At 34.3% G+C, this 18632-nt stretch overlaps 2 protein-coding genes across 3 annotated transcripts; one reads left to right on the top strand and one right to left on the bottom strand.

Annotated features, from left to right (window-relative positions):
* Positions 1-1094: 1094 nt before the first annotated feature.
* LOC145603567 (uncharacterized) lies at positions 1095-8121 on the bottom strand. Of its 2 annotated transcripts, none has more exons than XM_081659494.1 (5): positions 7950-8121; positions 4452-7496; positions 2482-3409; positions 1805-2077; positions 1095-1649 (listed from the first exon to the last, which is right to left on the bottom strand). In XM_081659494.1, exons 2-3 carry the CDS (start codon positions 7437-7439, stop codon positions 3365-3367), a joined length of 3033 nt encoding a protein of 1010 aa, XP_081515620.1. In that variant the 5' UTR covers positions 7440-7496; positions 7950-8121; the 3' UTR covers positions 1095-1649; positions 1805-2077; positions 2482-3364. The 2 variants fall into 2 exon arrangements, with proteins under 2 accessions (XP_081515620.1, XP_081515619.1); XM_081659493.1 differs by having other exon boundaries at positions 1095-1644.
* A 1782-nt stretch (positions 8122-9903) lies between these two features.
* Positions 9904-12288, top strand: LOC145604963 (guanosine deaminase-like). Its single transcript, XM_081660957.1, has 4 exons — positions 9904-10022; positions 10819-11009; positions 11784-11888; positions 12001-12288. The coding sequence occupies exons 1-4, from the start codon at positions 10007-10009 to the stop codon at positions 12184-12186; spliced, it is 498 nt and encodes a 165-aa protein (XP_081517083.1). The 5' UTR covers positions 9904-10006; the 3' UTR covers positions 12187-12288.
* The last annotated feature ends 6344 nt before the right edge of the window (positions 12289-18632 follow it).

Raw genomic sequence — 18632 nt, 5'->3', positions numbered from 1 at the left:
AAAATAACCATTATGGATTACATTACAAAGTTATACTTCGTAGATAATATTACATTATTGTATTATATGACTCTGTTCCCGTCATAAAATAATTAAATATATAAATCTTTGTTGAATGTGTAAAAATGAATATACTTGCCAAATAAAAAAGTAAGTATTAAATTAAATACTTCTCTAAGAAGCTTTGAGAAAAAAAAAAAAAAAAAAAAAAAACCTTTTGGAGGGAAAATTTTTAACCACTTTATGACAAGTGTCATTTCTAATTTCGCCTTTAGTATAGGTATATTGATAAGAGCGGGTGTGAGGGCTGGAATTAGGAGGGAAGCTCTAACCACTTAACCTATTCCTCACTCTCATTGCACAACTCACTTGATTGTTTATCAAGCTTTTAAAATACATCAAACCTTGTGTCAATAAATAAAAAAATAAAATAAAATACAAAAAAAAAAAAAAAAAAAAAAAAAAAACATTCAAACCGTCTTTGTGCTGCAATGTTACTATGTCTACGATTTAGGGCCTGTTCACATTTACTTAATTTCAGTTCAGTTCAGTTCCAATCAGTTCAGTTCAGTAAATATGAACATGCCCTTATTTGTTTTATTATGATGCTTATTGAGGGAATTGAGCTTCACTTTCTAATTTTTGTGTAGTTCAAACCATCAATTACTCCTTTCATCCTCAAATAACTTTGGTTTCATATTTGAACATGCATACTATTTAATCCTTTTATAACACTATAATTTCTATTCAAAGATCTAATTTAGTAGGTATAAACTCGAAATGGTGCCAAAAACTAGCAATCTTCTATGATTAAAGAAAGACATACTCCGTCTATTTTTTTTTTATTTTTTTTTGAACAATATATATACTCCATATAAAGTATTAATTAAAAATGTCTAGTTGTTTAGGTATGTCATAACTAATTCATTTTTATTTCCAAAAAATAAATAAATAAATCAATTAGGAATATCATAGAGAGCTAACTTCTCAGTTCATTTCTCCAAATATAGCATTTCACATCAAGTGTTTATATGCTATATGCCGTACTGAAATATTAGAAGTTTTCAAGAATCATTAATGGTGATGGCGGTGTTTTCTTCAATCTTCGCCATACGTCTTGCTCCCCAATAATGAACAACAGTGATGTTCACAAATCTTTTATTAGATTAGAAAAATAGGCATATGATAAGCATGGATACAATTCCAGCCAAAAGCCATCTAGATTAGTTTTCCAAAATTCAACAGGACAAAAAATTGCTTATACGAAGAGGAAAACTCGATCCAATAGCTTCTACGGACTTTAAAAAGAAAATGTATTGACCTTCGTGAGTTGGCATGATGGTATTCTATCTGCCTTCTTCATCAGGTAACCATCTTGTAGTTGGTAGAACTAATCATCTTCAAGACTGTTTCATCCTCACTTATGACAAAAAAGAGTCAAGTGTGCGGATGGTTGATGAACAATGCAGGCCTAAACCCAATAACCCATATCACGAAAACTCAAATGGCAGGATGACACACATTTTTGCGTTCTGCTTGTCAAAATACACTAGAACTGCAGGATGTCATTCACACGCTGATTCCATACCAGTTTCATGTATAATTTCGATCTCTTGAAGTTTGATACAATTTGAAGCACACATCCTGCACTAGACATGCAGAAAACAAATTAAATTGCTAAAATTGCTTAGGACACATAGGAATAAGAGACTAATTAAAACAGGATAGATGGGTAAAGATCTGCAAAAACTGCTGTCCAGAAATTGTATTTGGAGAGAGAGAGAGAGAGATCTTGCTAAATTACCAGAAGGTTATAAGGAGAAGTTGCTCAAAAGTAACACATTTTTTGGACAGGAAGACTCCCAAATGCAGCTACCCTTGCAAAGTCTGACTGTGTGAGTATGTGACACTTTTTTTTTAGCTGATAATCATCTCTACTCAGCAAGAGATCCTGGTCAGCCTTTTCTGGGAACTGTCAGAAGGTGTCCTGTTTTCCCCTGATGCCTGTTGCGTTTTGATTCTTAGTTATCCATGCCAGAATAGTCTTTGGCAAGATCTGTCTAAAACTCTTTAAGCTCTGCGTGTAAACAGATCATTTTGATTATTTGAAACTTTCATATAGTGACCAAGACTTCACCAAAAAAATAATATATATATAAGTAGGTGATCAGCGGAGATGTTATAGCTATGATGTCCATTGATGTGATAACTAAGAAACTATGATGTGCATATAAAACAGTAGGCATAAAGGAGAATGGTTGAATTGTTTAGGCGATCAAATGATTATTCTTAGCCTCACACACAAAGCAGTGAGGTAGTGGACATACATAACAATCCAACGGTCAGGTAGGATATATTGTACTAAAAATCTGTCACACAATCAAATTGACAAGTTGGAGTAAAATAATTGTGACGAAAGACGGTAAGCAAATTCTGCATATGGCAAGCTGTGGTTCAGTTGAAATAATATTTTATACATACCTTGTTTGCTTCCAAGTCCTGTTTGGTGAAGAACTTCTGATCAATGTTGCTGACATCGATCAATGAATAAACTCAAGAGAACTATTTGATCCTGTTTTTCAAACCAGAGAAAGCAAAGCTAAGAGGGTTGTTCTTGCTTCATTCCAAATCATTCAGTTCAGGATAATGCTGTATATTTGCATTGTGAAGCAAGAAGAAAACAGAGGAAAGAGAGTAGATCCCACTCCTACAGCAAACAATGGATGCACTTGGGTGCAAGGCCATTAAGGACACTTGACGTCAAAGTACTGCCAGCTGAAGTCAATGCTTCGTTGCTACTTAGGGCAATGGTTTCCACGCTAGAGACTACCAGTCGCTTGTACCCTTTCCTTTAATAGGTTCGTAAGCGTACAGGCTTCTGGGATTTGAAGAGCATAGCTACATCTTACAATTTCCTCTGATGAAGAAACAAGAGGTATGGCAAATCTTACTTTCTATTGCTTCCAAGGCCTTGATTAAGCCCTAAAATTGGCACCAGTTGTATATCAAGAAAAGGTATATCTCATTTACACTGAATCGAATTTACAAATCTTATACGTATCATCAGACAACAGTCAACTCAGAGCATGCAGCTCCATCTACAATTCTACATTGAGGATCAGCTTGGTGAAAGGTGTGAAGCCGCCATACAGCAATGTCAGATACATCCAATAGTTGATGCAGCAAACTAACACGCGAAGAACTTTTAGAAGTTTATATCTTTTGACATAAAGCACACATCCTTCACACAGAGCCCACTACCACAATATTGAAGACTCCAGTAAATAGCAGCAGAAGACTGGATTAACAAAATTGATCAAGCTTTCCTTTTGAGTATCATCGTGGTGTAATAAACTAGTAGTAATTAGTTTCTTTGTACCATTTCCTCGGAAGGGAGCCACTTTAAACCCTGGGCAAGTCATTAGAATCAAAAATTGTCACGAACTATACACCAAAACGAAAAAGGAAAAACAAAATTCTGAAAAATAAGGACCGTAGGTAAATATTATTAAGCTGCAACTCTACATGGACTAAAATTATCCACAAAAACTGAATTACTGGGGCTCAGACTGGTCATATTTTAGAAGTTTTGCATCTTTGACCAAAGTTGAAATATCCAGGTGGCCACACACTTATTGGAGTATTAAGTTTTTGAGTATCTGACATGGGCACTTTAGTTGATCATAAGACTAAAGGTATGTAAAATATGCCATCAAAGGGTGCAACATACAACTAGAACTGTCTCTGCATTGTCAGATTTGTCATTCTAAATTGACAAGTCAGCTACTAAGCAAATTAGTAATAATTTAAAATTCATCCTAGAAAAATGACCTTGAATACAAATTTGTATGGTCAACTATAGAATTGTGGTACATTGAAGTTCAGGAATATTTGGAAAAGTTGCCAAAAACCAACAATAAAGGGCTCATCTGGCAATACTATTAGTTGTGGTTTCATGATTTCGAAAGTCACAAGATCTAAATAGAATTATGAAATAAAATAAGCTACAATATTCATATTCAATACAAAATCTGACAAAAAAATTGATAAAGAACAAGTCCTAAGTTTGAAAGAGCGACCTTAAAAAAAGGAATATTTCTCAGATAAAACCTTTTATGTTACCCCTTTTGTGAGAAAGGACCTTTTAAAAAAAGAAGCAGGAAAGGACCTTTTATGTGTTTTAATATCGTGAAATGGGACCTTACATCGAAAACATGTATGCCTCTGTGGTTCTGTACATAAGTGTCTTGTTTCTTAACATTAAGGTTCAGGCAATAACTTCAAAGATAAATAATTTGAAGTTGTACAAAATCAGGAAACTTAAGAAGTTTAACCAATTAAGCCAATTTAGAAATTGGAACCAGGAAAATAGCAACTTCATCAATATTCACGAAAAGATCATTACAAATGCACCAAAAAAGGTAAGAAAAAGAGGGAGAGAAGAAACAAACCATCAGGCATGTGGTATGCGAAATTTGAAGAGCTTCCTCCCAGCGATTTAATTTGATGAGCCCCATGATAAGGTGGAAAAATACACTTGGCTCTGGAACTCCTCCATTCCTTGTCATGTCAGCAAATAACTTAAAACCTTCATCAACTTTGGATGCAAGACACAAACTCTCAATCAGTGAGGAATAAACATGAGCCACTGAATGAATGGGGGCAAATGATGATATCTCTTTACACAACTGTACTGCCACATCCAGTCTTCCTGCCTTACAAAAGCTATCAACTAGAATTTTGTAAACAGGAGCAATAGGCACGAGCTCATTATCACTTAAAACGTCTAGGAGACCTAGGGAGGCAATGAATTCTTGGTTGAATCCCTCAATAACTTTCTGATAGTTTGCAACATGCATAGGCCAATATGTCTGCTTCATCTCCTCCAGAAGGTCGTGAGCCTTATCTAGAAGGCCAAAAGAGCAACAGTGATTTATCAAAACCCTATAGGTAACATAATTTGGAACGCATCCCTTCTCATGCATCAAGTTGAATAGCTCAAGGCATCTCTCAATTTTACCAGCTTTCCCAAATCCATCAATCATTGCAGTATAAGTCACAACATTCGGACTGCAACCCTTTACATCCATCATCTGCATAAGCTTATAAGCCTCATCAGTCTTTAGTAATTTACACAACCCATCAATCATCTCAGTGTAAATTACAACATTAGGGGCGCAATCACTTTCCAGCATTTTTGATAAGATCGTTAAAGCAAGATCCATCCTTTTATCTTTGAACATCTTGTCAATAAATGAGGCATAAGTGTATATGTCAGGACTGTATCCACGTTCAGACATTTTTGTTAATATCTCTTGCGCTTTATCAAGCTCCCCCACCTTGCAAAATCCATCAATCAAGGCATCATAGACAATGTTATTTGGTTCACAACCATCAGCAAACATAGCATCCAGTAAGTTGTGAGCATCTTTTACCTTGTGTGCTTTGCACAACCCATCTACCAAGGCTCCATAAGTGAAAACATTAGGTGCATTTACCTCAGAAGAATTTACCTTAAAATACATATCTACATCTGGTAAATTTTCTTGTCCTCTCATCCTAGCATATATTTGGCTAGCTTTGTCAATGTTTCCAGATTTGCAGTAACCGTCTATTAAAGCAGTATAAGTTACAACATTTGGTACACATCCATCTGATAACATCATTTCAAAAAGATCATTGGCTTCACCTATCTTGCGTGCTTTAAGGTACGCATGAATTAATGTGGTGTAGGTCACCACATTAGGTGAACAACCATCTAAAACCATTTCGTTGAACCACTTACGTGCTTGGGCAATAAGACCAGCCTTACAGAACCCATCAATCAGAATAGTGTAAGTATATACATCTGGAGTAATACCTGATCTTTTCATTTCTTCAAATAGCAGAAAAGCCTTCTGAACCTGTGAATTATTGCAAAGGAATTCGATAACCTTTGAGTATGTACTGTTATCAGGCACAAAACCCTTACTCATCATTTCTTGAATAACATTATATGCTTTGTCAAACTTCCCAGCCTCACAAAGGCATCTGGAAAAGCTGCTTACATTAACCTTATTTAACACCAATCCCCGGTTAATCATTTCAGCATAAACTTGCTCTGCCAATTCTAAATCATATGAACTAGGTAGCTCCTCCTTACAACAAATTCCACCAATTAATATGTTATATACCAGATAGCCAGGTTGGCAACCGCAATTTGCCATATTATCAAGCAACTTGTATGCGTAAAAATAGTCACTTGAAGCGCAATATGCATGAATAAGTGAATTAAATATTCTACGATTAGGGTAACATCCTTCAGCAATCATCATGCTTAATATTTTTTTACACCTACCCAGCTTCTTTTTCTTCAAACACCCACAAAGCAAAATCCTGTATGTTACTACATTGGGCAATGAAGAGCTGCATCTCATTTTGTTCAAAATATCCATGGCTTCATCAAAAAGAGAAGCTTCACATAAACCAGATATCATTGTTGTATAAAGTTTCGTGTCGGGGACAAAGTCTTCCTTCTCTACCAAGTCCAGGGCTTCACCCCACTTTCCAGCCTTGCACAGGGCAAACGAAAAAGAATTCAATGTAGAGATATCCATTTTAAACCCAAAATTTGACATCTCTAAATGAAGTAGATGGGCAGTTTCTAACCTACCAGCTTCTACAAATACCCGAACAAGAGCATTATATGTTGACCTAGATGGTTTGTGGCCAAAATCCTTCAGCCTCCCAAGCTCCTCCAAGGCCACATTCCACCTCCCATCACGGCAACACTTCCTGACCAGAACATTAAGCAGCTTTTCCAGAACCCCCCTATCTTCGTCCTGAATATCTTGAAGAAAATGCTTGGGTATCGTTTCATTCTGATCACACCCCATTACACCCAACAATGCATCATAAACACGAGTAGTATGACTATACCCAACTTGCTGACCAGCCCATAAGAAAAACTGAACACTCAGCTGAGGGTTTTTAATAAGCTTCATCACATCAATTAATAAAGGTTCACTCAATTTGTCCCTAAACTTCCGAAGAAAGTTTTGGGTTTTGAACTCAAATACATTGTTACTCTCATTTATTGCACCGGAAATCAATACAGCATCCGCTGAGAAATCACCTTGCTCTGCTGCCAGCAATGAAGAATCCGAAGAACCCACCATGCAGTCACGCAATTGCGAGAATTCTTTGCTGGAAAGTGTATCTTCATGATAGCTGCTTGATGTATTAAGAGCATCAGAATCAATCAACCCTCCAAGGGTACCTGCGGAAGAATGGTTGCTGCTGCTCAAGAACTTAATGTGGGCATATGAGAATCGAATGATACGAAATTGGCCAAAGATGAATGAATAAGGGTTTGAAGAAAACGTTGAAAGCAGCAGAGATGACTTGTTTAGAGTCGATCCCAGCAATATTCTGCTCATTCTTTGGAGGATAATGGGCATAGAGTCATGATCATCACAATTCTGCTCAATATTATTTGTTGGGTGCTTTAATTACACCTAAAAATTCACACAACTGAAAAATCAATGGGAAAGAACTGAAAAATCAAAAAGAGATTAAATTATAAAATTCCAAAGCAATAAATTAACCCTATATGCAAAACTCCAATTCAAGCCTAGTTACATGTAAATTAAAATATCACCAACAATATTAAAAAGCATATAGTATTTCGTAGCTTCGAAAATGTTACATACTACTACAAATGTTCATTTCATTACCAAATTTGTCATATCCTATATCCTCCATAATCACGAAGCTATGTTAATGTCAGGCAAATTCTTCCCTTAAATGTACAAGAAACCATAAAAATGTAGCAAATTTGTGGGCATTTTGAAATTTGCAAGTTACCCAATACAAAATACGGAGTATAAGCTAAAACTCAAAATCAAAATCCCAGTACACCCTTCATTCCGAAAAATTTGTAAGTTATTAAGAATTGAAGGGAATCTAACCTTGATTTGAAGGTCACTGGTTGAAATATATTGCAGGTGGTTGTGGAGATGGTGGCGCCGCTAAGAAGACGGAGGAACTGACGGTGGTGTTGTTGTTGGAGGAAATCAATGGCGGCGTTGGTGGGGGAAGCCGGGAGGGGTTTAGAGCATTTTTTAATTACTGTATGCTCCTACTGAGTACGGAGTATGATTTATGAATGACTGAATGAGTTTGGTAAATAAATCTAACACTCTATGAAGTTAAGGTCTTCATTGTTCTGGTTAAGATCAAAATTCAAATTGAATTATTAATTCAGATTGAATGCGAACTTTAAATCAAATCAAACCGTATTGTATTGATTGTATAAATAATCATAATATGAAATCCTTATTTTACGAATAAGGGTTGTTAATAATAATCATGTTCTTGTAAAAAAAAAATAATAATAATCATATTAACCTATGTTTTCAATACTCGTATTAATCATGTACAATTATGCTCTTAGAAATTGACTTTTTAAAATCGCATTTTGTTTTTTATAATCACATTACGCCTCCAAAATGAGGTTATCCGCAATAAAGTAGGTGTGATAGGCATTGCAGACAAACACAAACTAAGAAAGAATCGTCCATGTTGGTTTGGGTATGTAAAACGTAGACTCGAGGGTGCGCCAATACGAAGAGTGGAAGAGTTGGACCATGGAGGGGATAAACTAGGGAGAGGGAGACCGAAAATGACTTGGTTTGGTTGGAAAGAGTTAAGAAGGATATGTATATATGGACTTGCATGGGGATGAGGTATTGGATTGTAAGGGTTGGTGGAGGAAGATTTTTGTGGTTGACCTCACGGAATAATCAAATTTGGTTCATGTTGCCGACCCCACTTATGGGATATTAAGGTTTTGATTGATTGATTGATTGATTAGGCTTTCAAAATCATATTTTAATTCAGATTTTCGAATCGAATCCAAATAACCGAATTTTAATCCAAATTGGATTTAGTGAAAAATTCAAATAAGATTGAATTTAATAATTGAAAACCGAAACTTATTTCGAATCGGATTGGATCCAAACCAAAAATTGAATGAATACCCCTACATGTAGTCATGATACCTGGCAATCCTGACCCAGTCCCGTTTACCCGACCCATGACCCGAAATTGATCCAAAAACATTGACCCGAAAATGACCCGGAACCTGAAATTGACCCGACCTGACCCATACCAGACCCGAAAATGGAGTTGACCCGTCACCCGAACTGACCTAACCCGAAGTTGACTCGACCCGAAATTGACCCAAAGTGTTTGACCCGAATAGACCCGATACCCAAATTGATCTGATATTGACCCGATTAGACCCAATACCAGAAATGACAACCCGAACATGACCCTAATATACTTGACCCAAAATTGACCCGAACCGGGCATACCTGACCCAAAAATTGACTCGACCCGATACTTGACCCGAAGTTGACCCGAAACCCAAATCGACCCCGACCCGACCCGACCCAAATGTTAGCTGACCCGAAAGCGACCCGACCCAAATGACCCATTTGCCAAGTCAGATCAACTATGGGCTGTTTTTAATAAAAAAAAAAAAAAAAAAGTTGTTGATTAATTTACAAAAAATGTCATGCGATAAATAAAAACTTTTATCTCAATGATAAATTTGTATATATCTTGATTTTCAATTAAAATGGTCAACATAAAACAACTCACACATACAATTATTTAAATGTGTTGGGTTAATGCTAAGATTTTAATTTATCAACATTTTTTTTTCTTTATTTTACAAAAGGTAAGAGGAAAAGAAAGATATTTTTAAATAAGTTTGATTGATTAAAAATAAAGGTAACAACTCTCCAATAAAAATAAAAAATAGATGTAAGAAACATGTGTTGAGTTATTTTAAAATGCAAACATAAACACAATTATTTTAATCAAGTTTCCCCGCAAACAAACAGGCTGTAAAAGATGTGGGACATAACTATCCTTCAATTCAACACTTTCTCTATGTTTTTATTCCAATTTCTGAATACTCATCTGGGAATTCTGTTCATTGTTGATCTGCATTCAAATCATGGAGTGTCCTAATGGTATGTCTCTAAATTTTTGCCCTTTTTATTTTCCTTTGTTTTCTTATTCTACTCCTTTTAAATCCTGTTTTCCTGAAATTCAACTTTTTATTGACTTTTAGTGGGTAATGAGTTATATGTTCTGATGTTTTATGTTAATCATATTTGAATGATTTAGTAGTCATTTGCATTTACCTGCTTTAATCAGTGATTGAGATAGCTGAGTTCGGTTAATATTTGCTTGTCCAGTCCATCTAGAAATTGTCCTGAGGTCGATTCTTCCAACTTATGGGACATCTCTATTACCCGTGTTAAATCCTCGACACTTCAACATGAATTGTTTAGCAAAAATTGTTGGAACCCAATGTGTATCACTTGTGAGTGTCCCACATGGAGAAAGAGGAGAGGTGGTTCCACTTTATAAGGTAGAGGAGTAACTCCTATTATTGTCAATTGGTTTTAGTATGGAAGCTCCAAAGCCTTGTTTGTGGACCTAACTCTCCTTCTTTTTGTTCGGGTTGCCCGGCCCATTTCATATTGTTTCAAAATTTAACAAAAATCATGAAACATTTTAACAATATAACCATTAGCAAAGTCAAATACTTAGGCACCTACCAGTCCAGCACGAGTACTTGAGTCCGAGTAACAATGGATTCAACCTAATGGTTCTTATTAACAAAAGTATGACATGTTTAATAATAGTTGGGCTAATCTCAATCTTGATAGTATTCACTATATACTGATATGTACGAAGTATAATGCTAAATGCCTAAATGTAATGTTTTTTTTTTTAATCCAAATTGGACTGTCTAAGCAGTTGTACAGGATAGAGACGAGAAATTTTTGACAAAAGCAATTAAGGAAGCTTATAAAGCGGTGGAATGTGGACATGGGCGTCCCTTTGGTGCTGTTATTGTTTGTAACGACGAAGTAGTGGTCAGCTGTCACAACATGGTGTCAAAATACAAGGACCCGACTGCACACGCAGAGACCACGGCTATAAGAGAGGTTAGTTTACCAGCTGTGCTACATAACGGACCTCATTGCTTAGTGGTAGAGTAAAAAAATCGATCATGTGCTTTAACCATGTTAAAGGACCATCTCAACTTAAAGCTTAAGCTGATGGTTGAAGCCCATGATCGATTTACATATTAGGAAATTGACTAAAGCAAATTAGTGATATTTGTTTCTGACAGGTTTTATGGGTTCGTATAATCAATGTGTGTATCTTTTGTGAATTCATTCAACTGCATACCTTGTGCAACAATATATCCACTCAATGTTTATATAGAGTGGATAATTTATAGGTTGTTGATTGCTACCATTTATCTTGAGTTTCATGACTGAGGTTCATTTCAATAGGGCTAAGAAAATACTGAGTACACGATTTGATGTTTGTGTTTACTTAATTCTGCTACGTGTTTTGTCTTCATGAACTGTCCTGCTGTCCATGGCTCCAACAAGCAAAAATGCCTTTCAAATTGACTTCTAAACAAGTTTTGGCTTGATCTTACTTGTTGCTCTTGTGCTATTTCTATCATCAGACACTTCGCGAATTTAGTTGGTAATACAAGGGTTAATGTGCTATATAATTCTGAAGCTGGTATCCTGTAACTGTATGCTAATTTATTGAAATTTGATCATGATATATTATTGTTCATTAGATTTTCTACACATCTTAAGATTCAAGATATGTGTGTCAATTGAAGTTATCTTCCTAGTGATAGGATTATTTGCAAGTTATCATATACTTCATTTTCTTAATTGGATTGATGATTTCAGGCATGTAAAAAGCTCGATCGAATTGAGCTGTCAGATTGTGAACTGTATGCATCTTGTGAGCCATGTTCAATGTGCTTTGGCGCTATACAGCTTTCGAGAATTAAGGTTTGTTTTAATGCCTATGAACATTACTTAATTCTGATGACTATGCATAGATTGCTGATCTTTGTAGCCTGTCATATTTCAACAATCTTATTAAGTTATTACACTAAAACAGAGGTTAATGTATGGCGCTAAAGCTGAAGCTGCAATAGCAATGGGCTATAAAGCTGCCATTTCTGATGCATTGAGGGGCACTGGAGTTTATCAAACGACGACAGACCTCGAAATCAAACAAGCTGATGGCAATCTAGCCATCATTGCTGAACAAGTATTTGAGAAATTTCCTAAATCCAGTGCTTAATACTAATAAGTATATCATTCAGTCAATTTTCGAATTTTGTAAAATGACTCCATTCCTCCACCAATGGAGATGCACAAGAATTATATAAAAGGAGTCATTAATGGCTTTAGTTGAACAAATTAAACCAATTTCTTTATGTAGGCTTAGGCCTTTGTTTAGTTTACAACCTTCTCCTACTACTACGAGATGAACAAAATTGAAATGAACAGAAATGAACTGAACTTAACTGAACTTAACTTAACTTAATTGAACAGAATTTAATGGAGTTAAATTGAACAAGGACTAAATTGTTTGAGAGTCTTGTTAATAACTCCCTCCGTCCAAAAAAAAAAAAAAAAAAAAAAAAAAACTGATACATTCCATGTACTTTTTATTATTTCCTTGGTATGATTTTGACGATTAATATGTTAAATTGCTTACTAATAAAAAAAAAACTCCCTTCGCATTATTAATATCTAATTTTTATATAAAAAAAATTAATATAAAATTAAAGATATTTACGGTTAAAGATTTACATCGATATATGTAAATACGACCATTCATAAAAAAAATTGTAGGTAAATGCTTGCTGCGAATAACATTACAAAACAAAGGGAGTTAACGAGTTATGTAAAGTTATTACTTTACCGAACAAATCTAAACAAACCTAATAATATCACATCCAACGATATTTTATTTCACTTTATAGGTTAAATGTGACTAATAATTGAACAGTTTTCCTCAATAATGCTAGAAAATGCTCAAATAATGTCATAAATAATGTTCTATTTTAACATTTTTCTAATCTACGTAAATAATGTTCTATTTTAACATTTTTCTAATCTACATCTAACTCATAGAAAAAAAAGGAAAAATTGATGGGAATAATCCACTTTTTGAGCATCGGAGATTAATAATCCCACCTTTGGGATTCTTTTTAATAATCCCACCTTTGTACCCAATCCGCTCCTAATGATCCCAAGTGACCTGAAACCGGCTGAGTAGGTAATTTTTTTAATTAAGTTTAATTTACACGTGTCACCACGTGATTGGTCAAAAAATAAGTTTTAATTTTAATTTTAATTAATTTAATTAATTATGTTAAAACAACCACCACCATCCCCAACCACCTCCCCACCGCCACCATCAGCCCAGACCAGACACGTCGCCGAGCCCAGAACACCGGCCAGTCGCCGCTACTCCTCCTACCCAGTCCAGACGACGACGGCGCGAGCTCCAATCTGGTTGTTGCAATTCGGTGATCAACTGTGGTTGGCTTGGCCGCAACCATCAGATGAGGGAAAGGAGAGGGAGGCCGCAACATAGATCCCAGCAACCATCAGATCGGGAAAAAGGGCAAGGGGACGGAATCGGGACGAGGGAAGGGAAAGGGTCTTCGAGGGTTGCGGGGGAATCGAAACCAACCATACCACAACCTCGCTGCCGGAAAGGGTCTTCGAGGGTTGCGGGATGGTTGGTTTCGAGGGTTTTTGTGATGGTGGAGGGAAGTTGTTGGTTCGGGGGAGGGAGGAAGGGTGGCGTCGGCGTTGGGGTGGTGATCTGGGCGGTCGGCGTTGTGGGGCAGGGGAGTCCGGCAGCGAGGTCAGCCGAAACAAGTGGCGGGGAAGGTGGTTGGGGCTGGTGGGTGATTTTTTAATTAATCAATTTATTTATTTATTTTTTATTTTTTCTTGAAAAAATTAAAACTTAATTTTTTTTTCCCAATCACTAGCCAACACGTGTCTGGCAACTTGTTATAACAAGTTCCATGACCGGTTGGGACTATTAGGAACGAATTGGGTACAAAGGTGGGATTATTTAAAAATATCCCAAAGGTGGGATTATTAATCTCCGATGCTCAAAAGGTGGGATTATTCCTATCAATTTTTCCAAAAAAAAAGGGAAAAATAAAAACATTTTTTACACAAACTTTTATACATGGTTGGTCACGTTGTATAATAACCAGCCACCATGAGAGTTACTTTGCTATTGTCATAGGGTTTATTTGTTTAGTGTTGTAGGGGTTACATCGTAAGTATTATAGGGGTTACTCGGTCAGTGTTATAGGGGTTATTTTGTCTGATTACATGCATGGTGTGGCTAACCATACACAAAACTTTATACACTGCTATTTTAAGTAGCGTTATTTGCTGTAAAATTTTCTATTTTTCATTTTGTTTTCAACAGAGTGAACGAAAGAAGACGAATAAAACAATAATAAAAACACTAGGCGAAAAAACTAGATGGCCACCGGTTCAAAACCCCCCTATGCCACCGGTTTTGAACCGGTGGTCATTTGGGGGGTGGCAAAACCGGTTCAAAACCGGTGGCAAAATTAAGTATTGCCACCGGTTAACCGGTGGCAAAAACAGTTGGCGCTTTAATTTTTTTTTTTTGTATTAAAGATAAATGCCACCGGTTAACCGGTGGCAATGTACCTGTTATGTTTTTTTTTTTTTTTTTTTTTTTGCCTTTTTCAAAAAGAAATATAAGAATAGAATAATTAAATCAAAAAAAAATAGAACATCAAAATCCAAATAAAACAATAACGATAAATATGATCGAAAATTTATAATATATAATAAAAAAAAATTACAATATACAGATCAATGAAATCAAAAGTATTTCCTACCAAAAAAATCGAATAATTACAACATATTAGTCAAAAAAAATTTACAATATAAAAAAAAAAAAAAATTTACAACATCAAAATCAAAATTCTTGCATCTTGATTCATCAGCTTGATTCATTTTTTTTTTTTTGACAAATCGGCTTGAGTCTTCGATTTAAATTAAATCAATATACCTGTGTTTCTGACAACAAACAAATAAATCTATTAAAATTAATAAACTGCAAAAAAAAAAAAAAAACAAGAACGGTTTGCATCTACCCTTTAATCGAATAAAATCAAACCCACATATTAGTTAAAACCCCAGAAAAAAAAAACCAGAAATTGATGACCAAAAACTGATAAAAAAACCAGATTTTAAATCGAAATCAATTCGATTAAAATAAAAAAAATCGACTTCTAATCGATTAAAACCATCCCAGAAAATCCCAAAATAGATTTAAACAAATCGATTAAAATCGATTTTAAACCCAGAAAAAAAATACTCAAAAATTAAAACAAAACCCAAATATTAAATCAAAACCCAGAAAAATAACTCAGAAAAAAAAACCCAGAAAAAACCCAGAAAAAAAAAAACAAAATCCCAGAAATTGGTGAAAAACCAAGAATTAAATGGAACTAAAAAAAATAAATCGAATTGATTTTCAAAACGAGAATTAAAAACAATTTGAGAATTAAATCGAACTCAAAAAAACAAAAAGAGTTAAAAACAAATTGATTTTCACAAACTCAAAAAAAAAAAAGGGAAAAAAAAACCCAGAATTAAATCGAATTAAAACCCTTACCTCGTGCATGTCTTCGCGGTGTTGGTCTTGGTGGTCTTGGAAATGAGATAGAAGGATATCGAAGATAGAGGAAAACAGAGAAGGAGAAGACGAACAAAAGACGAACAGAAGGAGAAGGAGATAACAAAGAGAAGGAGGAGAGGGGAGAGAGGAGAGATAAAGATAGAGGAAATTTCTCCTCCTTCTCTAGAGAAGACGAACAGATCTAGGGAGGAGAGGGGAGAGAGAAAGAGGAGGAGAGGGGATGGGAGGAGAGAGGAAGAGGAGGAGGGTCGGCTGAGAATGTACGAATATAGGGTTTGGAGTTTATAGGGGGGCGTTTTTTTTTTTTTTTTTTAATATACTTAGTTATTGCCACCGGTGGCCTTTCCAATTTTTGCCACGGGTTTGGTTGAACCGGTGGCCATTGGTCTTTGCCTCATCCCGCCACTAATTTTTGCCACGGGTTTTCAAAAACCGGTGGCCAATGAGCGTTGTATTTTTCAATTTTTCTACTAGTGAAAAAAAACTCCTTAGGGCCTGTTCACATTTACTTAATTTTAGTTCAGTTCAGTTCAACTACTAATTTCCATCTATCGTAAAATATTCATCTTAGCTCATTTCAATTCAGTTCAGTTCAGTTCTGTTTAGTTCAATTCAGCTTCAATCAGTCCAGTTCAGCTCAGTTCAGTAAATGTGAACAGGCCCTTAAACCCGTGACGTGAATAGGAGATTGGAAAAATGTAATAAAGATACTATTGTATTTGTGGAATTGGGTCATTTATTAGCATTATTGAGGAATGAGGATAACAATTCCAATAATTTAGGTTGAATGTATTAGACCCATTAGGAAATCCAGCTACTTCTTTGACAAAAAATGCTCCATTTGGTATAGAACATTATTCATAAGGGAGGATCCTAATGAATTCATAAGTAAGAGAATTTTTCCACCGTTGTTTTTGAGATATATGATACAGTAAATGTTTGAGTTTCTGGTATAGAGGATTTCAAATATGGGCAACTATAAAACATACTGCTCAAAACAGTTAGAAGTAGATAGTATTATTTGCTATAAATTTTTAGAAATAGGTTTAAATAAACTTGACTAGAAATTGGTGCTAATAACGTGTTAAAGTTTTACCCGAAAGAAAGGTTTGATCAGATAAGTAAAGGAGGAGTAAAAGAGGATATCTGGTAATTTTTCTTTTGATTGGCAATTTTTCTTATTAAAATATTTAACATGATGCGTATTTACGCAGCTAATTTTCTTTTTATTGTACTAGTTTACATTCTCATGTGAACTTCACTTGTAATTTTCTCAACAGTAAATAGATGATGCGTATTTACGCAGCTAATTTGAGTTTCTTGAATAAAAAAAACAATCTAAACCTTTCTTGGATTTATTATACGATTATTAGTTGTATGTATTCGTTTTCTTGAGGAAAAACGAGTTAAAGAATATTTGTGACACAATGATAGAACTCCCAAGGCTCGGTTGAGAGGCGGTACTTGAAGGCTCGGTTCAAGAATCAAAGTTTAGCACAACGGCAAGGTTTAACAAACCATAAACACAAGCTAAGCTCACGTTTTTCATATGATAATCAAAACTCAAATCTGATTTTTATTAATTCTTAACTACGTATTTATAAGCTAAACAATTAGCATAAAATCGTGTAGAACAAATTATAATCTAACTAGGAAACTTATCCTAACTTGTAAAGATAATATTTTGCAAATATGATCTTTGAAATTAAGCTATCTTTTACTAATCGATAAAAACTAACAAATATATCCTAACTAGGTTACTTCCCGTGCCATGCACGAAACTTTTCAATAATTGATTTTAAAAACATGACAAAAATATTATTTGTTGATTTAATATTCACAAATTACTTGTATGTTAAGAATATTATTTTTAATTTTTTTGCTTAACTTATTAGTTGTCAATATTTTTTTTTTGGAAAGCTAAATCAAATCTTTTACTGTAGTATATTTCATATGTAATTATTACTTATATGTAGAAAGATTTTTTTCCTTATATAACTTTTTTTCAAAAAAATAAAAAAAAATACAAATAAAATAAAAAGATAAGGGATACACCAGAAAATGACACGTGTCATTGCTGGTGTGTCTTTTAGTGTATATATATATATATATTGATTGATAATTAAAATAAACTCCTTTAGGCCTAAAACAAGAAAAACCCTTTCAAGTGAAAGGAAAAAATTTGTAGGCAAAAATCTAAAATAAGCAATAACCATCTCAATACGTATCAATAAATTATTAGATACATGAGATATTGAAAAATATATGTATGATATATTTTCCGTATATATCTTATTATGAGAATAATATATTTAGGTTTATTTGTGTTAAGATAATATTTAGTGAATGTATTGTTATAATATATGGTACATCTTTTAGGAAGATTGTTTCCTATCTTATGAGGTTTTGTATAAATACTCAACCTATGAATGAATAACGAAAAAGCAATAAAAAGCCAATCTATTCTCTTCTTTGGAGTTCTTCCCTAAGTTTGTCATAAATAAACTATTTTATGTCGTTAGGGTGTTCATTATTTGAATTAAAATCAAAATTCATTCTAATTCACATTGAATTATTGATTCCGATAAAATTTGAACTTTAAATTGTATTGAACTTTTTGGATCCAAAAAAACCGAAGTATGAAAATTAAATAAATAAGAATTTTGAATGATTATGCAAACTATGTTATCAATACTCGTATTAATCATATGCTTTCAAGAATTGAATTTTTATAATTGCATTTTTATTTTATAATCGTATTGAAATTCATTCCAATTCAAATTGAATTAGTAATTCCAATAGAATTTGAACTTTAAATTGTATTGAATTGGATTGAACTTTTTGGATCCCAAAATATGAAAATTAAATAAATAAGAATTTATAATTAATTATGTAAACTATGTTTTCAATACTCGTATTAATAATATGCTTTCTTTTGTAGATGTCGCATATCTTTTATAATACTTTCTCCGTTATTTTATTATTGCACCACAGAGGTGTAAATGTATATTGGGTATTTGTAGTGTGAA

The sequence above is a fragment of the Chenopodium album genome, chromosome 22, assembly GCF_948465745.1.
Source record: "Chenopodium album chromosome 22, dcCheAlbu1.1, whole genome shotgun sequence".
Taxonomy (NCBI): domain Eukaryota; kingdom Viridiplantae; phylum Streptophyta; class Magnoliopsida; order Caryophyllales; family Amaranthaceae; genus Chenopodium; species Chenopodium album.
The sequence above is the reverse complement of the archived record's forward strand: the minus strand, read 5'-3'. Positions and strand labels throughout refer to the sequence as shown.